At 45.1% G+C, this 24895-nt stretch overlaps 1 protein-coding gene across 15 annotated transcripts in view; it reads right to left on the reverse strand.

Moving 5' to 3' along the window:
- Positions 1-24895, reverse strand: part of BIN1 (bridging integrator 1) — a 93416-nt gene that overhangs the window by 5608 nt on the left and 62913 nt on the right. For 2 of the 15 annotated variants that reach the window (XM_088058465.1, XM_088058471.1), the window contains 9 exons: positions 22437-22481; positions 17641-17791; positions 13430-13558; positions 10498-10605; positions 8855-8878; positions 4776-4868; positions 3888-3998; positions 2993-3094; positions 1719-1769 (listed from right to left, as the gene is read on the reverse strand). In XM_088058465.1, the coding sequence (XP_087914591.1) occupies positions 1719-1769; positions 2993-3094; positions 3888-3998; positions 4776-4868; positions 8855-8878; positions 10498-10605; positions 13430-13558; positions 17641-17791; positions 22437-22481 (814 nt within the window). Of the gene's footprint in view, positions 1-1718; positions 1770-2992; positions 3095-3887; positions 3999-4775; positions 4869-8854; positions 8879-10497; positions 10606-13429; positions 13559-17640; positions 17792-22430; positions 22482-24895 lie in introns of all 15 variants that reach the window. The other 13 variants (XM_088058467.1, XM_088058473.1, XM_088058472.1 and 10 more) reach the window with 9 other exon arrangements.

Here is a 24895-nt window from a genome sequence, read left to right on the forward strand (position 1 = left end):
AGAAGACAGAGATCAGATGCTAAGGGACAGATGTGAGCAGGGATTTTTCTTACACAGTGCAGACTAAGAAGGTGTCAAGGCATTACCAAAGCCATGCTCTTATTTGGCTTGGAGACAATCCAGGAGGAGTATGGAGGAGAAGGAAAAAATGGTTTTGTTTTCTTTTAAACAGATAAAAAGCTACATCTCACTGGAGTTCATAACAAAGCTCCCATCTGACCCAGACTGTGCAGACCTAGTAAAAAATAAGCAAGTGTAACAGAAACATGTCATAATTTACACTCACTGAAGCAGGAGAAATTTTGCCAAAAGAGACTCCAGAGCTACAGGATGGGATCACCTGTTGCACCCTTCACAATGCACACACGAGGGGTCTAGCATTCTCCATAGCCATAAAAGAGACAGGCACCTCCAATGTGTAACTCACCTCACTCATCTCAGGTACAAGTCTTTGGAAAGGATGAATCAGCCCCAGGAGGTGCTCATCCCTGCTCCAGTTAGAGCGCCCAGATATCGGCATTTTGGAGGTGGTACCGGCAAATGAGTTTTATTTGCTATGCCAAAATCCCGATCTGTGGGAATTGGGAGCTGAGGAACCCAACCCATCTTCCCAAAACTCAGCAGTCTGTTTGGTTCGATGCAAGGTGACGTGAGCAAAACTCTCAAATTCTGGCTACATGATTTAGGTCTCTCAATAAGGGCTTCCCTAGCCTCCAACCTATACATCTATAAACACAGGTGAATTTTCACTCAGGCAAAAGGAACCCTGCTTGGTAGAACTTGCTCATGAGCAAAACCAGACTTCCCACCCTCTGCCTGCAGGCTGTCTGGCATTGAGATTTCTTCTCCATCCTAGGGATGAGGGAGATATTCAAGGTATTCAAGATACTCAAGCTGGGAGGGCTGCACTGAGCTTGCAGCTCAGGTGTACAACCACTCTAATCTCTGCACGCCTTGGAGCTGCTACCATGGAAGCTCCCCTTTAGCATGCACACACCCCACTCCTTTGCAGTGGGGCAGCCTATGGTTTAGAGTGAGGCACGAGAGCTGCCCAGCTCCCAGAGCCTGCAGGCTCACTTAGACTGCTGCCTTAGATCGGAACATTCCGGAGACATCATGGGAAAGACACAAGATGGGAGCCCATCTGCAGCAGCCAGCTGCAGGGGCTGCAGAAGGATTGACATGCCATAAATCAGGAAGACAAACAATGAGGCAAAAGACACGGGGCCCAAGTGTGTAGAATGCAGCTTCCAGCTCACAGCACGTCAGGCATCAAAGCTCATCCATTTGCACATAGTGCTGTGCCATACAGCATGCATGCATCACTCCCACCACATCCTGCTAGGAAAGATCTCCTCGGCTGTAGGGATTAGACACAAGGACCCAGATGGCACCTTGGCTATTTTAAATCACATCACTTGAAGTGGTAGCTTAGAAGTGCTGCTGCCCTCAACCCTTTCTTCTATCAAGAGAGATGAACCCAGGCCTGGATGTATCCACAAACCGACACCTAAGCTGCAAGGTAGGGACATGAATCAGTCTAGTATCCTAAGCTCCCTCCACTCACGTGCACAGTTCATGCACATGTTAACAGCCAGCACCTCCTGGCTGGGTATGGTTGAGGTTAGGGAAATGAGCTGTAGCACAGGATACACTGTAGAAGGGTTAGAGGGCTTCAGTGCAGCTACAGAGTCATGTTAGCAACACTCAGAGCTCACCCTCTGCAGCTTGGAGAGTCTCGAGTTCATGGCTGTTGCACCCACATCCAGCTAAAGTGCAAACACAGGGCAATGAAAAACTCTGATCCAAAAACGCCATCTGCTCCACAAACACCATCTCCTACCACAGAAACCGAGGGCTGTTTCCCATCCAGAAAGCTTTTTGAGAAGAAAATGCTCACAAATGCTTGTGCAGGGCAGTCCCACCCAGTGGGGAATATCCAGAAGGGATCAGTGCCTGTTCCCCAAAAACGTTTCCTCCCCTAGCTGTGTGGGAACGGTTGGCATTTCATAGCTCCATTTCACAAGCATCAGCATGGTCTGCCTCCATAATTCACAAAGCCAACAGCTGGGCCACAAAGAGGATCCACATTTTCTGAGTTAGTGAACTACATCACCTTCCCTTTACCCCTTGTGGAAACCAGATCTTATCTGAACTTGGCCAAACCCAAAGAGCTGATGACTGCTCAATCTATTTGGAGATTTCTCTTCCTTTTCCAAATAGAAACATAGAGATGTGAGCATTTATTTTATAAACTCACCACCTCTCTCAATCAAAGTAGTAAAACTGCTGCAGACTTTCAGGTGGGTGCCCTCAAACACAGAAAGTGAGGAGGACTTACTCAAGGCTTCTAGAAACAGCTCAAATTAAAGAAAAACATGAACAAGTAAACTCAGGTTGAAGATGGGCGGCAAGACTTGCTCTTTGGATCTGAGACCTGCTCTAGCCTTTGATTCTGCTGCCATCTCCTGACCAAACACAGGCATTTGGGAACCTCCACTGCTGTGCTGAAGTGCAAGACATCATCCACCACCAGCTTCTTTTCTCAGAGTTACCACATTTGTCAAAAAGAGAAGAAAACATCATAAGGTATGAGTCACTTCTTTCAATGCCACAGACTGTGCTGTAGTGGTCACAGGGAATGTGCATCAAGTTTAGAGGAAGTGAGGAGGCAAAGTATGGGCTCTGTTTGGCTCCCTAATCAAGAGAGCCACTGTATTGACTCAAATGTTCTGATAGGGACAATAACTCATGGCTACTCCACATGTTTTATGCAGGATAATGTCTCCACTTTCCAGTAACAAGCATAGCCCTCCCCTCTGTTGCAGGAAGCCAATCTCAAGCTCAAGGACAACCGTCTCTCTTGCCAGCTCCCAGCCACAAACTAATGGCCCAGCATCCAGCCAGCCAACTGTTAGTGAAGAAAGAAGCAGCTCAGGTAACCCCCTTGGCTCCACCAGGCTCAGGCTCACAGCCTGCCTTCCCCACTCACCTGCTCTTCAGGGTTCTCAAATGGAATCACAAGCACCACGTCCCCAGCCTTCAGCTGCAGCTCGTCAGTGTCAGTGGCCGTGTAATCGTGCATGGCCTGGACCTGCAGGGACAAGAGAGGAACACTGAGCACAATAGCCTCTAATGCCACCTGAAACCAGACTAAGCGTTATGAACCTCCTGTCATTCCTCAGGGCTTTGCCATTCTTCCACTTTCAGCAGAACTCACAGAAAAAAGTGGGAATGACTAAAGTAGAGAAGTGTTCCTACAGTAAGATGCTGTAAATTCTCACTTTCAGGGCATGATCTGTGTTTTCTTGCTACCATACTCCCTTATGCACATTAAATTTGTGGCTTATCCTCACCCAAAATCACTCCTTCCTCCACACCTTTGCTGCAAGTGATCTTTGGCATATTCAAAATACCCACTCAACTTCCCAGCCTAGTCCTATACTTTTCTCTGTTAATCCTGGCTTTTTAACTTCCCCAAAAACAGAGTCCTCTGTTCCTGCTGATGTTCCCAGCTCTTCTCAATTTGCCACTTGTACCAAAGTTTAACTTTTCCTGTCAGGAGCACAACATTTTATCCCCTACCCAGAGTCTGTGACCAACGCCATCAAGACAGAAACCTCTGCAGCAGAGAGAACAGGTTTTGCTGCACAGTACAAGACCTTTAGATGCTGATGCTCTTACATAATCCTTTGAAACATCTGGAACTGCATGAAGCTGCATTGAAGGAGAGCTGCAAACTAAGGAAAGTTTATCTCTCCTTCAATTTATGTTCTGCCTTTCAATGTGGCTTAGCCCATGGCCATGCTGAGTGAAGGCAGTTACTGTCTCACAGGGGAGGAAAAAACCCTCACCAGGAACTTGATGCTGCACAACCCCACACTCACCTTGAACAGAAATCCTGGGGGCATGTCAGCTCTCTCAGATGATGCACCTCCTTCCACAGTGCCATTGACGGTTGCAGGGAAAGTTTCCACAACAACAGCAGGCAGAGAGCTCTAGTAGACAGTAGCAGCCAAGGAAGGGAAAAAAGCCATTAAGAAAAGAGAATCCAAAACTGAAGCTCCAAGTCCACCCTGGATGATCCAGACCCCAACTATCCCATGGCTTCAGTGGGTTTTCCCAGCACACCAGTCAGCAATAAAAACACCCCAAGGGACATCAAAGGCAGCAGTGAGAAGGCAGGACTGGTGACTGCTGTCTCTGCCTAAGGCTGCAGAAAGGCAGGGATGAGTTGTAGGTTTCCTGAGACCATAATACCCAGCATTTCCCAGTTGCTGTGGTCACAATGCAATCTCATAGAGCTCCCCTGGAACAGACAATTCAAATGTGACAGCCTGTAGGCACCAATCTGCCATGAGATGGGACCTACCCCTGTCCCCTAAAAGTGCAGCAGTGTCACCAAAAAGATGAAACCTCAATATTCAGGAGACACAGCCAGAGCCCAGAGGACAGGGCAGGTAAAGTAAATGGCAAACAAGGGGGAATCCAGCTGACAACACAGCTTAGGACAGCATGGGCTGTGGGCTGACTTTATAACGTGGGTGAAGGGACAATTCTTTCACTGAATTTTCCAGCAGAACTTCTCCCTAAGCATTACACAGATAAAATGCAACAACAAAGTCTGATCCCTGAATAAGAGCATTGTAACTCCTCCAGCAGCAGCGATGTGTTTCTCCAAGCAGCTACACAGCTCTTTTCCCAGCCCAGCCTCCCACCTGTGCTGTGTAAGAAAGGGATGGAGAAAAGGGATTGCTGTCCCTTGAGGTGTTTACCGATCCTGAGTCAGCTTCAGTTTTAGATGCTTCAGCTCCAGCTGCTGCTTCTGATCCAGCTGCTTCAGCTCCTGCACGGGCTGCTTCTGCAGGCTGCAATACAAAAGTCATCCCGGTGGGAAGTTACTCTCATTCCAGCTACACATGTGCACAGCAAAGTGCAGCCCAGCCTGCCCAAGTGCTCTGTGCCACTGCCTGAGCCATCTGCTGACTAACAGGTGAGACACTGAAGGGTCTGCCTACATTTCCGTCTCCCCCTTTCTCTGCAACTCATGGAAATCACAACAAAGCCAGAATCCCTCAACTCCAGACACATAGTAGGCAGTAATTCAGAGGCAATCAACAAAACACCAAAAATTCTTTGTGCCTCTTTCTCCTCACAATCTAAACTGCAGACCTACTTTACACACACACAGTATTTATTGTTAGATCTCGATTGCCCACTTGTAAGAGAATACAAGTTCTCTTGTACACCAAAGAACAAGGATCTCTCTTTCCATGGTCTATTTCCAAGGATCAACAATAACAGAATATTTAAGTACTCGCCTACACCCAGAAACAGAAGAGCATGGTAATAATGTGTCCAGATATGGAATTTAGTCCAGACCCAGCATCAACATGACATAAGCACTGAATCAAACAGGACTGCGCTAACTTCCGCTCCCTTCAATTTCAGACAGGCCCAAAGGGTTGTGAATTTGGAAGAGTTGTGAATATTCTATTACTAAGAATTTTCTATGAATATTCCAGATGGGGTGTGTAACACATTTGTATTGATGGAAACTTTCTACTGCACAAAAGCTGTCACCACCAAGGAGATTCAATATCACCCACAAATCACTGCCTGGAAAAGACTGTTCTAAAAAGCCTGGGAACAGGGTTTCTGTGCACAACAAAAGACCAACCAAACACCTATGACAGGCTTTCAGCACTTCAAGTTTTTATTCTCCTTTGTCTGGAGTCAGGTTAACTCTTTTTAGCACAATATTAAAGATATTCATTTACCCCTCCCAGAAATTGCAACAATGCAGAAGTATGTTGGATCTGGCAGCACCAAGGCTGCAAATGAGCCCCATGGGAGACTGACCAGGCAGCATCTGGAAAGACTCCCAAGATTTGCCATTTTTAATACATAGATACACCCAGCTTTAGCATGCCTACATACCTCATACATTTGATAAACACGTGTTGTCCTGCTTTAGCTGGGATAGTTGATTTTCTTCCTAATAGCTGGTACAGGGCTGTGTTTTGGATTTAGGATGAAAATAATGTTGCCAACACTGATGATGTAGTTGTTGTTGAGCAGTGCTCACACCAAGTCATGGACTTTTCAGCTTCTCATGCTACCCTGCCAGCAAGGAGGCTGGGGGAAACAAGGAGCTGGGAGGGGACACAGCCAGGGCAGCTGACCCCAGCTGACCACAGGGATATCCCAAATATCATCATGCTCATGTAAAAACTAGGGGAAAAGCTGATCTGGCAGCACTGCTTAGGAATGAGCTGGGCATCAGTCAGCTGGTGTTGAGCAATTGTTTTTCATTTGCCTCACTTGGGTTTTTTGGGGTTTCATTTTTCTCTGTTATTTTCCTTCTCATTACAATTAAGATTATTTTGTTTTAATTAAGCTGGTCTCATCTCAACCCACAAGTTTTCTTACTTTTACTCTTCCAACTTTCTCCTCCATCCCACCAATGGGAAGGAAACAAGCGAGGGGTTGTGTGGTGCTTAGTTTCCAGTTGGCATTAAATCAAGACACATGTACCCCTGAATACAATCATACTCAAAACAAGGCACTGTCCATATTCCTTAATTCTGCAGCTCTCATAGTCCCAACCTTACAAAACCCCAGAGTAAAGCAATCACCATGGTAAACCTTAAATGTCCAGCCATCTGGCTACTAGCACAATGCTCCAAGCAGCATTCTAATAACAGCAGCAATAAATAAATAAAGAAATCCTTGATTTAATAAAATTCCATTACTTTACCTTCAGCTGCTCCAGTGGTGTCATCTAACACATGCTTTCCTTCCCTATCACACCCTTCCTCATGTCCACATGCCTATACTGCCAGAAGATATTATAAAGAGCAGAGCTGTTCCCATCCTACAGAGGATTCCCTCAGCAGCTTTGGCAGAGCTAAGGTAAATATATGCATATGAAATGCTACAAAGAATTCTCCTGTTTAATTGGATTCACTCCCAGGTTTTTGTTTGGATTCAGTGAAACTGAAACCGGGACAGATGCCAGGCCAGCTCTATCTGACCAAGCATGAGTTTTATACAGACAAGTGAAAAGGAGCTCAGTGTGAGGGTTTGGGATTGGTTTTTTTTAAAGCAGCTAATTTGCATAAACAGTATGGAAAATCAGAGAAATTTGATCTAAATTAGTCCTCTGGATTTCAACAAAGGGCATTTTCATGTCAGCTACTATTTTTCTTAGTTTATATACCTGTAGGGCATCCTGAGGCCTATAAAAGCATTTACAGTCATGGAAAGATAGTACAGGGAGAGGAATTGCTCACTGCTGTTACCAGGTTTAAAAGCTTTGCTTATTCCAACAGCAGCATCATGAACACCAAATGCACATTTCCCACTCTGCAGAGCTAAGCCAGCTCTGCTGCACTCAAGTTTCTAAGCAGTTGTTAACCTCATGGCCTATGGGACTAAGGAACCACCAAAAAAGTCTCTTCTCATCAACAGCTGAGAACATGTATAACAAAAACACTTCAGAAGACTTGAAGAGGAAGATTCCCCAGCTTTAGAAAGCTCTGCTCTTTGTGTATGGTATGCCAAGGTGGGAATTGGTACAGTGTGAATACCTTGACTAGTAGCATTTCCTGGTTGAGCAAATTCTCCTTTGGGTAAAATCAGTTTGCAGGATGACAGATGTAGTCAAAAAAACTTTTTACAGCCGAGACTGTAAGCACAGCTCAATCAGATACAGTCATACCTCACCCCTACCCATTCACCTGAAAGGAATGAGATTTTTTCCTAGCTAAACCAGTCTCTTTTTCCCCACAAAGACAGATTGACAATGCACATACAAGGGAATGACAGAAGTTAAACAGTGATGGCTGATAAAACACACAGGGGAAACCTTCCTTCCTGACATCCCCTAGGCCCACGTGAAGGAGAGTAATGGCCACAGTGAGTCCCTAGGCCAGGACTAAGCCATGTCCTCCCAAGTACTAACTCTACCGGGTGATCTGGCCCTTGGGAACGGGAAGGTTGTCAGGACTAAATTCCACAGCATGAGCCAAGGCCATGAGTTTACTCAGTGGATACAGCCAGCTCCAGCAGCAGGCCTAAGTATCCAGATCAAGCATTCTTCTGTCTACACTGCTGGCACTGTCAGTCCAGAGGGACTCAAAAGTAGTTGTGCTTGAAATATCTCTCAAGGGGTTAATCTCAGCAACCTGAGACCTGCCCAGGCCAGATATGTAGAGAGGGCATAAATGAGGGTCAGGTCTTTGCTCAGATGCAGGGCATGTGCAGAGTCTCCCTGTCAGCAAGCTCCAAAGCTGAGGTTGAGGCAGATGCCAGGCAAGCCTTGGGCCTGCAGTTAACTTCCAGTGTAGACACAGGGTGAGCTAATTCACATCAGCCTTTCTGACAACAATGGTCAATGAACAGCAAACACCACAGACAATTCCAGATGTGTATATATCTAATGGTACAGGCAGCAATGGTGAGGGGCAGCTGGGATATTTATGCACTGCACTCAAGACCAACAGGACATAGAGAGTTTAAGAAATACTGTGTTGTGGAGAGCAAGGATGATGCCACAGTGGTATTAAGTATGAGGTGAAGGTCATAGCATTATGCCAAGTGCGAGACGAGTGGGTTAGCAGGGAAAGGCAATGTGCACTGGTAGAATTGTAAGTCTTAGACTTGCAAACATGGTTGGCCCTGGGGCTTCATACAAGGTGCGTAAGAGGGTCCAGCAGCACACAGAGCAACTTTGGTCTAGGGTGTGCAGGAAGGAGAAGCAGTGAAGGAAAGGAGACAGGCATGTGAACAGAGATGGCACTAGCACGTGAACAGTACATGATGAGAGACAAAAGCTGTATGAATTTCTTACCTCCCATAAATCCCAAGGTAAAGACTAAGCATGTCAAAGAGCAACAAAAATAAAACATATTTATACATGATTATTTCAGCGAGTACAAACATTACAGACACTGATCAGACTGAAGCAGACATACACATTCAACAGCACTTATCTCTGCATGTTTTGAAAATATCTATTAGTACATGAATCTATCCATCCCTGGGAATAGAAGATCTTTAAGGTCCCTTCCAACCCCTTGACATTCTATGATTTTGTGGTGTCTTTGGATCAGTAGTAAAAATACCATAACAACTTTGCCATACTGCCCACCCTATAGGAAATAAATCTGACTGTTTTGATAAGTAGGTGGTTTTCACTATGTTTTGTAGTTTGGTTACGAGTAGAAATCATTGATTTTTGACTCTCTTTTAATGACTTCTGAAGCTAATAATAATTAGTTTAGAACAATAAATATGCTGTTGCTGAGCACTTTTGAAAAACCCACTTAGTGTAATACTTGTTGATTGCTGGAAGGGTAATAATTCCATTTTAAGTCAAATTTATACTTGTATCCTATGTCAATATAACCAATTATCTGAGTTCTAACCAGTGATTCAGGAAAAAAAAAAAAGTAATTTTATTTTTTTTAAAAAAAAAGCTTATCCTGATATGCAGCTTGTCCTGGAAGGCTAGTAGACACCATGTCTCCACATAAAGTTCAAAAAAAAAGGATAGTTTTGCCATATTGCTGAGTATCAAATTATAAAATCTAGTATCTTGCAGAGAGAGTATTTTAATTTAGGAGAATCATATGCCTAATGTTTGATCTCTCTGACAAAAGCAGTCTTATTCCTACAAAAATCTATGCCATACAGACCTACTTAATATGATGATACTGGAGATGCACTATAAACAACACAATTATGTTTATTACAAATTTTAGTGGCATCCACAGGCAAAAAATACCAGTTCATAGATATAAAATGGAAAGTCTCAGTGAGGACAACAACCATATTCAGGATGCACTTCAAAGCCTCCAGTCTTTCAGACATAAAATGAGGCACAGTCCACCTGCCTCTGACAGAGGACAGGACCAGGTACAGGCCAAAACAGAATTAGGCATCTTCCTTTTTGATACCACACTGTGACAGGCAGGAAGCTGTTTCACAGCTATGGATGCAGGCTGTGAATACACAGGAAAAAAAGGGTTTCATATCACTTGAATATCCATTTATAGCTTTATTTTTTTTATCCATTCATCTTAAGTAACTGCAGATTATCAAAATGTCTGTTAATTAAAAATCCATTTGAGAGCAATTTATAGCAGGAGCACAGAGCTCAGGCTGAATTCCCGTCCACAGAGTAACAACTTAAATACATATAGCATACAGAGGATGCTGCTCTAGGGAGGGACATACTTTTAGTGGATTATCAGAGCAAAGCTCAAGCACCCCACAAACACCTAGTGCCTGACTGTGGCCAGGCCAGCAGCCACCTGATTCTTCCTGGACTTACACATCCAGCAGAGAAGACCAAGGTCCCCATCCTGGGCACCCACACCCAAGGCCCAGTCACCCACAGCTCAGGTCCATGTTATCATTCAGGTGGGTGCAAGTCACACCACACATGGCAACTTCACTCATGAAGGGAAAGGAACGGCGATATGAACCAACCTGGGAGGCGGGTGTGGGGGTCTTCCCCACAGTGGCATCTGGTTTAATGGGATCAAAATCCAGATCCAACAGGCTGGCTCCCTCCTGGAAGGGCCCAGGAGCATCAAACTTGGCAGCAGCGAGGGAGAAAAGTAGTATGAGCATTAGACAGACGCGCGTGCACGGTGGAGGGAGCACGTGTGACATCCCGGAGCTGAGGCTGCAAGCGCAGAAGAAATGGTGGCAGCGCAAACACTGGATGTGACTCCTGACTGCCTGGTGCCCACAATCACAGGCAGCTCACAGGGGGGCCCTGTAAACCAAATCCGAGCCTTTTCCACAGTGCTCATTCATCTTCCCACCTGGCCAAATGAGCTGATATGGTGTGAGCACCTGACCTGCTATGGTCAAAAGGATCACTGCCACTGATGAGTCAGAAGAGCTACTCTTCTATGTGTTTCTGTTCCCCATAGCTCACCCAGCTGCCTTCATACTGACAGACCAAGACTGACTTCCTCAGACACATATAAAAGAGCTGCCATCCATGCAACCTAACTCAGGAATATAAAATCTGTCAGAAAACCATTCAAACTGCTGGAAGGGAAGTCTGAGAGACCTCAGAGCTAACTCCCAAAGCTTCCTCCTGCCTTCTGAATCAGAAATACAAAATACAACAGCTCACCCTAGCTAAGGGATTTGAATCCCTCCCCAGTTCAAAAATGCTGTTTTCAATTATTTTAATTTCTGGGCATCTCATAAACTTACATATACAAGTCTTCTAAAAAAGCATAAATTTGAGAAGCTTTGCTTCTTTCTTCAAAGTCAGCAGAATAACTTCCTTTGACTGATTAATGTTCTACCTAAACACAGTGATCCCGCATTTTCTGATTACCATTAATAAGAAGCCACTACAAAGGACACAAGTTATTAGAGTTTAAAACTGGACTATGATGGTTTAGATTTAATCTAACCACAAGAAGATACTGCTTTCTACTCAGCTTCAGAGGAAGCTGCTGTCTCTGGGAGGTCAGGAAGATTTGCCCCTGTTTTCCTATGACCTCCCAGCTCACTGGCCCTACTGCTTCAGCCACCTTTTCAATAACAAAATCTGGCAGGTTGGTCTCCACAGCTGTATCAAAATCCCACAATGGAAAAGCTTCTGGAAAGTAGCAAGAGACACCATTTAAGGTAAGTCCTCTGAATACCACCATCATTTTCACCTCTTCTGATTTTCTCTTACCCTAATTCTCTTACAGATTCTTCTCTGCCTTATGAACATGTCTTTTTGAGATCCACAAGGATGAGGACAAGAAACTAATTCACCTCACAGTAATGACCCCTGACCAGTGCGCAAAAATCAACTGGCTTTCTAGTAATTCTAGTGTGCTCTTCCAGCACATCCAGGCCACCCACCAAAGAGGTTACAACCCCAATCTTTAGCTTTATTTGGTAGTGAGACATCAAAGGCTGCAGCCATGGAATAGCCTTACCTGTCCTTCAAGACTTGAATGCAAGGGCTAACACCTCTTGCCTTTACCCAAATCTCCCACAAGACAGCTCACTGGAACTAAGACATGTGACAGGAACAGCCCTGGGCAACTGAGTGCCAGGGGCTGTTGGGACCTTCAAAGAAGATTGTTCTGGAAACCCGAGTCCTCCCCCAGAACTCCCATCTGGTCAAAAGTCACAGCAGATCCCATCCTGGCTCAGAGCACTGATCAGGTGCAGAAGAATATGTCTAAGGGCTGGCATTCACATGGAAATACATGATACAGACCATGGGGCAGACAGAACTGTCCATTACAATATAAGGAGAAGGAAGCACAGAAAATGATAAAGAGCTGCTCAGCCGCCTGCAGTCCCCGCCTTCCAACGCTGATGTCAAATCATCTCTCCACTCTGCGTGTTTTATCTATTGCAATGCCAAATCTAATATGGACTTCCTTCCCTCCCCACTCCCTCTCTGCCCCTCAGCAGCTGAGTGGAAAGTGGCAAACCAGAGGCAATGGAGCAGTGTGATGCAAGGAGAAATTAGGGAATGAGTCACAGATGATAGAGATATGATTTGTGCTTCAACAAGCATTTGGGGAAAATATATATACACATGTATATATACACATGTATAGATATATTTAAATAAAGTAGATGTAGGTGTCTTATGATACAGCCAGAAATCTGGTCAGGCTCCTATATTTATATAAGGACTGCCATTCTCCTAGATCCAACAGAGAACTTCCCACCTGGATAGCCTCTCTGGCAAAAATCAAAGGGAAAATGAAGAAAAAAATTTGTAATATGAAAATGCTTTTCCTTTTCCAGGGCTTCAGAAGGTGCCACTTGACAATACTGGCAGACTGTGTCAGCTGTCTTAACTGCAGGCACAGTCCTGCCCATCTGACTGCATCAGCTACTTTTTGAAGAGAGAACTTTGGTGATCCCTTTTGGCCTTTCCTGTGCAGACGTAGGCTTTAAACCACAAAGCCTATGGATGAAGGCACAGAGAGAGCAAAACTCTCTTCTCCCAGAACTGACAGAGATGCCAAGGTCAGCAGTTAGGGATGTACATGAGCAGGAAAAAACATGTTTCATCCACACTCAGGATCAGTGGGTTTGGAGAGAGCATACCACACCACAGGATATGAAGAGAGTCATAATCCACGTGCACTGCTGCTGAACAAATGCAGTGATTACTTTCTGGTATCTTGACCAGGCACATTTCTTCTGTTTCTTCTACAAATTAAAGGTTTCAAAGGGCAACATGTTATTGCCTTTTAGGTATACTCTCCCCTTTAAGTCAGCTCCTAAGTAATCCTTTGCCCTCTGAGATCCGATGCTGAGCTTGCTCTCCTCCTTCACCTGACCAGGTTTCATGGCTTAACACCTCCAAAGAGAAGAAAGGTCCGAAGGAAGAGTTCAGAGGCAGAGAAAAGTTAGGCAGGGCATAGCAGCTAACCTGCGAAGGGGTTGTCACACTTATCTCGGGGACAAAATTGTCATCAAACAGACTGATGATGTTCTCCTGCTTGATCTCCTTGGAGGGGGTGACTTTTGGAGGCGGAGGCACCGGAGGCCCTTTCCTCAACTGCATGCAAGTGAGCACATGGCCACAGCACAGACGGCGACACCCAAAAAAACCAAACACAGGAACCAGGTTAGTCACAAAAACCAAAGGTGAGGGGAAATCACAACCACTGGCACAGAGCAGGGTCCAATCAACTCCATCTGAAGAGAGAGGGGAAGGGGTGAAGGGCTGAACTGAAACAAAACAAAATAAATAACCACACGCCTCCAGAGAAGGTTTGGCATCATTAGTTACACTTCAGCCACGGGCAAGTTTCCCTCTGCAGAGGAGAAGCGTAACACAATTAATATGCATTGACAGGACATGCATACATAATTAAAGCATGTGCAACCTTCCAAAGAACCACTGGGAAGGGAGCAGATCAATTACTGAGAACATGATCCAACAGAACAGGCCAGCACTGCCTCCCTTTTCCGTACTTACCATACCTGAGGGGGTGAGAGAACAGACTCCATTTGTCCTACAATGGGCAGGTGGCCATGAGGACAGACTGATCTGCCCAGTACTGGCTCCCTGGTGCACTGGTTTTCAGTGTGCTGTAAGAAAGGCCTACAGGAGCTCTTGATGGCATCTCGGCTTTAGGCAAGAACAACTCAAACTCCTGAGAAGCCATGACTGCTGTGAGTCCAACTCTGCTCTCCGTTTCACCAGTGAGCACTGACAGTAATGAAGTCATGTTTCCCAAACGGAGATCTCAGTGAATACATAAAGCCACCTCACTCTGTAACTCTAACCCATTCTAATACTCCTCTTCATGCTAAAGATTCAGCCTGACACTGCATCCACAACCCCATGGAAGTTGGGGTAAACCCTGCCTAGACCAACCCATCCACATACTTTTCAGATTTTGCTGCAAACAAGGCTTAATGATCATTTCTAGATCATATCAGACTTTGAGAAGCTGCTGCTGTGCTGGAAAAAATCAGCCATACAAGTCCCCAGCACCACAGCAATGCTCAGCAATGACAATGCCTTCCATTTACAATGAAGTTTTCCAGCTACTTGATCTTCTCACTGCATTCAAGGCAGCAAGACTCGGAGACCTGACAATCTGCACCCAGTGTATCAGTGTCAAGCCCAGATCTGAAACACAGAAATCCATTACTCCTAGGCCTGTCTTCACACTCCTCCAGCACATAACTGAGTCTACAAAGCCTTTATTCTGATTTCTAAGGACATGCCCAATTTTCTACTGGATTAACCTACTTTAGAGAGAGTGATTGTGTATGAAAACACACTTTTTTCCCCCCTGAATAGCTAGCTAGGAGAAATAATTAAAGCAAGTGTGTTCACTTCCAACTTTTCATTGTTTGTAGAAGGTGGTATGTCCATATCCCCTGAGAACAATCCCTTCCTGAAAACCCCCTGCCTACCAGTTGCAAGATGGGACCAGAAATTTCAGGGAAATGCTGTTCTTAGAACAGAACCACCCTCTGCAGAAATGGAAGGCTCCAATTACTAACTCTCAAGTCAAAAATATCACAATTCTTCTACTATTTATTCCTCTAATATAGACAGTCAGTGTCCTTCATTCCAACGCAATAGTGTCTTGGAAACTCCCACTTCCACACTATCCAGCATTACTTCCAACAGCAGTCTAAAACCACATTTCAAAGACAAGATAATTGCATATTGTTGTTGGGTTATACCCATAAATTCATCATGCACTAACAGCTTTCTTGCCTAGAATAAAACAAATCCTCTAAAATTCTTCTGCTGACTTGGATCTCACAGAGCTTTATCTGCCCAAATTCAGCACAGTTGCACTGATTTCTAAAGTCTCATTACAGAGTTTCAGTGGTGTAACTGAGAGCAGAAGTCTGACCTTTTAAGTTTCACAGACCCCCTGAAGTCTTGTGTCATCATCAAATTATTCTGTGGAGAGCTGAGAGCATTCACTTCTTCCAAAAGACAGAAATAAACTGTTTTTAACAATTAAATTACAGTAAAAAAGCTTGGGATTTTTTTGGGTTGTATAGGGAACAGTTCAAAATTTTAGTTAGCCCTTATTTGATCACTCCTGGTCTTGCCTTTCTCTCCACAGCCTTGGCTTACGCTCTGCATTGGTATTTCAGATGCAAAGAGTCCAGAGAATTGTTCTTGCTTGTTGCTTTATGCTCCATCCTCCCAAAGAGGGTGAGGCCCCTCAGCCTCCCTTGGAGGACCCCTGAATAAATCACTTACCCAAAGGTCAAGAGTAGCGACACCTGTGAAGGTTTCAGTGTGAAAGTCAGGCACTGCTGAGAGAGCAGACACTTGTGTTCCCAGCTGCCTGGCAAGCTGACATACACTTGGTTTCTAGATTTTATCCATACAGACACCAGGCTGGCTCCGAGTGTGAAACTCCTGCCTTTGTCTTCCCTGCCTCTGGAGCCAGCTCCACCTCTGAGCAGCTACTGCGAATGTGGAGCGGAGCTCTTGCTGTTCACCGCAGTGACGCCCGGGGGATGAATTAAGCAGTGAAGCTGCCAGGCGGTGGCAGCATTTGCTGCAAATGTCATTTCAGTCTTGCCTGTGGCCCATCCAAGCCAGGGCTGTGCTGGAATCTCCTGCTTGCTCCTCCAGGGGTGCCTCTGGCCCATTCCTGCGGGCAGGCAGGCAGCAAGCGAGGGAGAAAGCACTTGCAGGCTGGCAAAAACAAGGGTTTTGTGTGCTATTTAAAGGAAAGGGAAGAGTCCAAATTCAGCAAGACGAGTCCACAGGCAGGGTGAGTGAAGTCTGTTGTGAACAGCTTAATAAATCTCTATGATTTCTTGTTCCAAATTTTAGTCAAGTTTTGGAAATCTCTGAGGGGGAAAAAAAACAAAAAAAAACCAAAAAAAAAAAAGAAACCTGCAAAAGAAGGATAATTCTGGATATCCTATCTTCTCTCTCCATACACACAGCCTACTCCAAAGGTCCTAACCAGGTTGGTGGTAAAGCCATGGTTAGGCTCTGCACTGCTGTGCTGTTCAGAGACCCTGGAGAAGTCCTGAAAAGACACTGCCAGGCATCCACACGTCTCACAGGGCTGTAAAAGAAATTTTTTTCTTTTACACATCCCCTTCCTGTCCCTCAAAAATCCTAAAAATCAAAAATGCAGTGGAGATAAAAATATCGTGAGATGCTGTCCAGAAACAGGAGAAAAGCTACCCCACAGGCTTGGATTTGGAATCACACGGCCGTGCGTGGGAACAGCAAGGAAGTTCTGGGTTGCACCCATCTCTTTCCAGAAGCAGTGGGTTTTCTTACCAGTTTGGCCAGAACCCCTCTTAGCTTCAATCCTTCCTGGAAGATTAAGTTTCCCACTTACTGAGATACAAGGATTGGAACCCAATGTAAATTTGGCCTAGTTACTACTTTTCCTTACTAAGCTTTTCCTCCATTCAGCAACAGAGGGACAAGAAAATGAAATAAATGTTTTATCTTCCCAAAGCAAGACATACATGATATGCTGTGCCAAGTAGCTATATCTACTTTTTTGCACATACTGCTGGATATTTCCTAAGTAAGGAAAGGCCTAATGAAGGCCATCAGGAAGGTATCAGACTCCATACAATGGCCTATCTTCTTCCTGAAACCCACCTAATTTCTTCATAGCATAAAAAATATAATCCTTCTGGGTTTTTTTTTTAGCATAATATTCTATATCTTGATAGTAAAGTGAAACATCATCCAAAGTACAGATATTCTCCTTATAATCTTAAGCGTTTTTATTTTAACCTTTCTCAACTACTAAAGTTCTTGAGAAGAAACTGTACCACTGAATTCCACAGGTTAATTAAAATGTAAAGAACAAACTTCCTTGCCTAGCTACAACTCCATCCTCCCTGGATCTTCTTGGCCATCCTCCCAGACAGCAAAATGTATTACTGGCCTTCCCCTGTGAAGCCATTCAAAGACACTCAATTCTTATAATACAAAGACGGCAAATAAGCAACTTGGATTCTTAGGAACTTTCTCAGGAACCAGTGGAAGAGAACAACCATCAGGTCATATTCCATGTGCTCAGTAGCAGGATAAGGGCTAAAAAAAAAACCTGATTTTGACTCACAGAGCTTGTGCCATTGGCAGAGACATGGTCAACATCATGGGGACACTACCTGAGACGGTGACTTTGGGATGCTTGCCCCAGGTGCTTCCAAAGTGGATGCTTCCAGCTCATGGTTGACAGTCTTGGCCTCAGGGCTGGTGATGGGAGATCCATCTGGTGGAGGTGAAGGGCTTTTATTTGCTTTCGCTGGGGTGCTGTCACTGAAGGAAGTGGAGAGAGAAAGAGGGAGAGAGGGGGGGAGAGAGGGGGAAAGAAAAAGAGAGAGAAGTCTGAGCCAGGCCTAGGAGGAGTTGCGCTAACCAGCACAGATCAGTGGCCTCCATTTTCTCTTTGCTTCACTGCTCAGATACGCAATGAAGACATTTGGAGCTTCTGAGAAGCATCTTCGCTGAGTCACTCGCAGTCCAACACACTGCAGCAGCATTATTTTGCAGCAGGCTACTCACTCAATGCCTACAGAATGGATATACTTGCCTCAAACACAGAAAAACAAAAACAAAACAACCAGGCATCCTTAATTTTGCTTACATTAAAATATATAAGTGCCTGACATTAAGTTATAGTCTTTAATACTGGGGAAGCAGATGAGGAAAGGAGTTCAGTGCTGCTCATTTAGTTTTAAATTCCACAGATTAGAATTTTTCTATGTGGTGGTCTATGGACATTTGCATGGGTTATGACTAATAGATTCACAACACCTGAACTAAATCTGTAATCACAGAATATCTTATTCCTTGATGTGGTATGAACTGACTAAGCTAGTAGAGAGGCAAAGTAGCCAGAGGTTTCACAGATCATTCCAGACAGCAAAGGAACAGCGAGGTACTGGCTACTAATAGACATTTCTCTATTATGAAAGGTCTCCCTAGTTGGTCTTTATTCCAAGACTGTTTCTGAGACACAGTCAAGAGGGATTCTTCAGGGAATTAAGATGCAAGTAGCATATGCCAGTGGCATTTGTTGGTTCACAGCTTGGACAGATTTGGGCAGATTTTTCAAAGGAATGGCAAGAGGCACATGCCTTTCCCTACAGGCGTGCCCTGGCTGGGAGTCAAGTCTCTGCTTCAAAACACAGAATCATGAGGGATTTACTAAAAAGTTGGTTACCAGAGAATTTCAACAGGGAAAATTCACTGCTGGGGGATATTTTAGCAGAAGTGGTTACAGTTTGGCAAAACCATACACAGATGAAAATATATCACAGCACATTGCAGAAGGGCTGTGCAACCTCATCTACAGGGAGTGATTTTTGACTCTACTTATAAAGTCACAGTTCCTGTGAAATTCAAGGCCTTGAGAGAAGCTGAAAGAAACATATCCTGTCCTACAACTTGAGACACTAAATCCTGGCATAGAGCCAGCACTAAAGCAAGGCAGATCTGATTCTGCAGGGAGACCAAGTAATTTATTACTTTGCTCTGTCCCAAGACAGCCCAGAGCCTCAGACATGTACATACACACTGGGATGCCCAAGTTGTGGTGGTCACTGGCCAACATGCATGATGGCCTCATTTCTAAACATTTGTTTGTGAGTGGGGGATGGCAAGAGGAAGAAGGGATAGCAAAGCATTTCAACAAACCTCCTCTTACAAGCAAGCATCTCACCCTGCTCAGCATTCCAGCTTTCAAGCTCCCCATCCCATTCCCTCTTCATTCACTTCACCTTCACCCATTCCCCCAACTTTCTCCCCCCATATCCATACCCCACACACACATTTCCCCACAAAGCACTTTTTTCTCAGGTCCACATGCAGGTTGGATATTTTTGATGACACTGATGCCAACAGCACACCAACATGATGCAACAAACCCAGTGACATTCTGTGCCAGCAGCTCTCAACCAGGGGCACACACACCAAGGGACAAAGAGGGACATGAAGAAGGAAAAGCGAAGGAGAGACTAAAGAACACGTATGCCAGCCCCTGCAGCTCTTCAGCCTGACTGAACAGTGTCCTTCCTCAGAAATTCCCAGAAATAACTTCAATACATGGGTTCTGTAAAGAATTCTGCAAAATTTACAAAGTTGTGCTACAGATTCAAAGTAGTCATGGTTTGAGGATGAAGGTAAAGTCCTGATCTAAACAGGAGTTACCAGAAAACATTAAAAAACATACCCTAATACTAGAGCTGGGGGGAAAAAGGACATGTTACCTCCCTTGGAGTTGAAAGCACTTTGGAGAAGATGGGGGACACAGTGATCTACATCCAGAGTGCCAGGACTTCCCAAATTCCCAGACTACCCTGGGGATACTGGGACTACTGGCTATCAGCTGAGCTACCAAGACAAGGGTAGACTTTTCTTTCTAGGGACTTGAAAAGGCCAGATCTCCCAGTGAGAAAGGAGTTGAGGCTTATTTTCTAAAGGCCACGGAACAGTTTTGTAGTGACTTATTTCCAGTGCCTGGCAGAGACTTAATTTGGAGATATATTGGTAAAAGACTCCCATGTGAGTCAGTCCCTGTAGGATGAGAGGAAGAATTGGGCTGTGAGGGCCCCACACTAAAGCCTCCATTAAGTCACTACTATTTACAGCTTGTTTGATGTGTTGGCCAGTCCCCCTAGGAAAATACCAGTGCTAATTTTGGCTGAGCCTTTTTCAGCCCCCTGAGTGGCACCTTCATTCCTGCACTTGTTGCTTTGCAACTTTGCTGAATTTAGCCAGTGCAACCAGTGTCAAGTCAGATGGTCACCAGGATCCTCTGTCCTTCACATGTCCCCAGGGAGCACACACTGCCCACACAGAGTAAAGTCTTGTCTCCAGCTAACTGCTTGCCCCATGAAACACCGGAAAAAACAAGAGTGTAGGGACTCTACCTACTGACCAAACACGAGCATCACAGTAAAAGCAAGCCAAAACAACAAGGTCATAGCTCCTTTTCCTTCCCAAAAGCAAATGGGAAGTGATGCCTATTCCAGGAATATCAGGCAAGGAAGGGAAAGGGGTGTCAACTTTCTTATGCTAACAGAGAGCTGGAAAGAGAGTTGTGTCTAATGCAGCTGAAGGGAAAGTCAAAATCCCCCACCCTCTTTTAGTGCTGCTGAGCTCCCAGATACTCCATGATGCTCATTTGTTCTGGAAGGGCAGTGTAACGTCTGCAGACGAGTTTCCCTTGCACTTGTAACAATCCTACATTGGAGGATAAAACCTACTTTCCAATATGGTAAAAACAGATCAGTCATGTCCTGCCAAGTTCTCAAGTTAAAAAAGTAGAAAAGGTTGCCATTTCAGTTGAGGCTTAAACTAAGCCTTTCAGCCAAAGGTAATTAATTTTTTTACCACCAGAGCATGCTGGAGAACCCTTTAGAAATAAAAAAAAAAACCTGAAAGGAGCGGGTAGGAGAAAGTAGGAAAAAAGAACCTACATACCCAAACATATGGTGGCACAAATGTACACTCTTGCTGCAGATCAGACTGAACAAGTTCCAGATCATCCTTCTCTGCACCAGGGATTGCACATTTCTGTGACCCCAGCATCTGCTCTGACAGCAGAAACTCCCAGTAGAGCCCAGGTCAGGCATCTTAACTGCTGGGGCTGTTGAACTTTACCAAGGCAGAGCAGGAGCCCATAATGAGTAGAGCTCACCAAGGGGAGATTTAATAGCTCTTCTTCTGCTGTATAATCCATCCACTCTCAGTGATTTGAAATATTAAACCTCCTGCCTGGAACATATACAACACCAGTCCAACCAACACCAGAGAAGTACTCCAGTGAATTCTCCTTTTCCTACAGTAGAAAACCTCAGAATAGTAGCAACACAATATATTGCTTTACAACTTGCATTTGAAGATATAAATATCTAAATTTGCCCATCAGCTTCTTTGTGAAATTACCACTCTTCACTCTCCAACCTCCCACTATACAAGGTATGCATAGCAGACACAAAGAGAAGGGCTGCATGACTTGCCCTAGTCAGCAGGAAACCAGATCAGGAAAAACAAGGGTCTCAATCCAACACCACTTTCTTTTATTGCTGGCAGGACACCATCTTGATTATAATTTATTCTTTTTCTTCCTGTAAGGATCCCATGGAGGGAGTACCAACACAAAAAGTTAGAAAAACAAAAATTAGAGGAATTTTCCATGCCACTATGCAGTAGTTCCCACTTTGCTCCAGAGCATGTTCTTGTCAGAGTCCCTGACCTATGGTAACTTCAGGTATTGTAGCAATCCAGTTAATCAATGCCATCACTGCTTTGAAGGCAAGATGCAGACATTAGTCTTTATACAAGACAAGAGGCTTCCTTTTACCTTCAGCCCTCCACAAAACTTTAAATGGAGGGAGCAAGATAGTGAGGATCCTCAAGAACACAGCAAATAAGGAGCAAAGCCAGAAGTATCCTTCTCCCACCTCATCATTCTCCCAATTGCAACAGGTAGGTAGGATAGGACTTCTGAGTATGAAAGACCTGCCTACCGGTCCTCCCTGGCCAGGCAGGGGATGAGAATGCAGCATTTCAGACCTGTTCAAAAGGATAAACCCACTAGATAAAACTAGAAGCTGTTAAACACCAAAATTAGTTATATTTCCCATGGAAAACCCAGCACTGCATTTTCCATCACACAAAAACAACTGGACAGACAATGCCTGAGTTTTCACACTGCCCTCTTAGATAGGAAAAGAAGCAAGGATTCAAACCAGGCACACAAGCAGTTAATGGGATTACCCAGACACAGAGAGATCTCAGCAGGACCCAGCAGGCCACGAACACATGGTATCATGCAAAGGACCCCTCTCCCACCACAAGGTTAACACGTGCCAGGCTGTTAGAGTCCAGCAACAGCCTCTCCAGTCTTAGGAGCTAAATCAAACATGTATCGAAATGCTGCTCTCCATACCGGTACCTGCTCATCTTTTTCCTCAGCCTGGCGAACAGTTTAGTTTTCTTTCTGTTGAGGATGGCACGCAAATCATTTCAGTTACAGGACAGCACAGTCAAACCAGGGAGGAAAAGTTAAACTTCCAAGTACCCATTCAGTTGGTGTCACAAAACTCACTGTAATTAAGATGCCAGGATCTCCCCTCTCACGAACACCCATGAATACACACATACACACTTCCTTCATTACTAGAAAGCTATGGCAAGGTTTGGAGAAAGTAGAAGAAGGTTCTTTATGCCTGTTAAAGATATATATATATAAGCAAACTAGAACTTTCCCTGCACTTTGGAACATGGGGCCAGGGTGCAAATGGAGAAGAAGGAAAAGGAAACTGTATGAACCGCTACAGTACTGTAAATGTCCTTTCACAGCTCCTCACTCTCCCCTGTGAATATTGCTGCAAAAGAAACAAGCTCCCCAATCTTATTTTCTTATGCAGTCTGTGCAGTCTTATACATGGAACCTAATCACCAGCTTTCCTACCACGTCTTTTCCCAGCTTGCCCAATCATACTAGGATAATCCCACAGATCTCCCCAGTCTTCGAGACATCTGAGCCCTGAACATTCAAACTCTTTGAGAAGCAAATCCCAAACATATGCCTGAGGTTCCCAGAAATACACCAGCTGTTCTCTGCTACTGTGCTACACTGCCAGCACCAGATACATCAGCCACAGTAGTATTTCTGTAGGGCCTCACATGAATGCCTTAACAATGTGCACAGATAATTGTCTCTCTTCTCACACCTCCTCATTCACTTCCTGCCATTGTATCAATTTCCAATCCCCTTCCCAGTAGAAAATGGTTAGGGAAGCATCTGCTCCTACTGCAGACCACAATAAGCCATCAGATGAGTGAGGGCTATTTCCTCCTGCACACTCTCACCCCAGCCCTGCACCACAATGAGAGGCCAGATGTGCAGCAGACACAGAAGTGCCTCACAGCATTTCCTGGTCACTGCAAAACTACCCTGGCAAGTCTTTGCTATCTCCTCCTCCAGCACCCTGCTCCACTGTGCTCAGGAGGAAGAGAGTCGCTCTGGGAGAGGTCTGACATCTCAGCTGAGATGCAGCGAGTAGGTGATGAAGCAGCAGCACTCAGACTGCTGCCCACACAGGGACCTCTGTGCATGCACTCAGCTTGGGTTTTAGGGCCACGTGGTCTCCTAGCCAGGCAAAGGGCACAGAACTGCAGCTGAGACACACTCATTACAGCTCCAGAGGAAGCTAGCAGTTTGGGGAGGAGGGACAGAAATTGTACAGAGATGGGGCAGGAATTGTAAAAACAGGTAATTTGTCCATTGAAAGCTCTTTAAGGCCAGAAACTTTCTGCCACAACAGCAATGAACATCTCTGGGACAGGTTGCCACTACTGCCTACAATCAGTTCTTCAAGGAATAGGAAAAGGAGGAAGAAGGAGCTGGGCAAAGCAGTAGCTACAGCCTTCATCTATCCTGTTACTTCATCTTCCTCCAAGGACCCTGGAGGATGCTGCTGACAGAGACGACACAGCCCATGGCAGCAAGAGAATGGGCACCACAGGCTCCTCACAAGGCTCCAGTCTGGGTGGGTTGTGATGCTAACTTGGAAAGAAGACATTATTTTCACAAGTAGCATTCCAACTAGCATCACTAAAATCTGCTGTGAGCAATCCAGAATTCAGGGGCCAAATTCAAGTCAAACTTTCTCTTTCTTTGGAGTTGGCAAACACCCCCTTGCTTCCAGTGTGTTTCTCCCAGAATTGCTGGGAGAAGACATGCAAGTTATCTGTGCGTGACTGCAACAGGTTAAACCAGGAGGAGACATAAGCAGCACAGAGGTTTCAGCTGATCTACCCCTTCTAAACCAACTCACACAGACCACAGCTAGCCCTTACTTCATGCTGACTTCATCACCTCCCTCCATCAACACACCAGCTCAGGACCTGGGCTGTGCTCCTGCTCACCCAGCATGTGGAATTAGCAGCAGCTGGAAGACAGACCCCAACACTATTTCATCGCTTGTGCACTTGGATGGGGGCCAGTCAGCCTAATCCAGAGCTCAACCTCTCCCTTCCTTCTCAGTGCTAGGGAATGTGCAAACTTGCACTTAAACACACAGGACAGGACCCTGTGTCCACAGCTGAGGAAGGAAAACTGAAGGCCTAGAGGACACTCACTCCTCGCACACACATGGATTGAAAGTGCTCTGAGTTCAGGAGGCCTCGTATTACTGATGCTGCAACTACTTCCACAACACACAGGAAGGAGAAATACAATTCTGCTGGGTACACAGGTTGGGCATATGACTTTAGCAAAATGGAGATTCCAAGTTTGGAGGGCCAAAGCAGAGGCTGGGGAAATGGGCTCTTGGTGCTCAAGCTGAGAAGCTGCAGGTACATAGTGGGAGCTTTTGAGGGAAAGAACAGGACAGGTGTTGGGCAACT

This window comes from Pseudopodoces humilis, chromosome 8, assembly GCF_049639895.1.
Source record: "Pseudopodoces humilis isolate 2021_Gansu_Grassland_sample_001 chromosome 8, ASM4963989v1, whole genome shotgun sequence".
Classification (NCBI taxonomy): Eukaryota; Metazoa; Chordata; class Aves; order Passeriformes; family Paridae; genus Pseudopodoces; species Pseudopodoces humilis.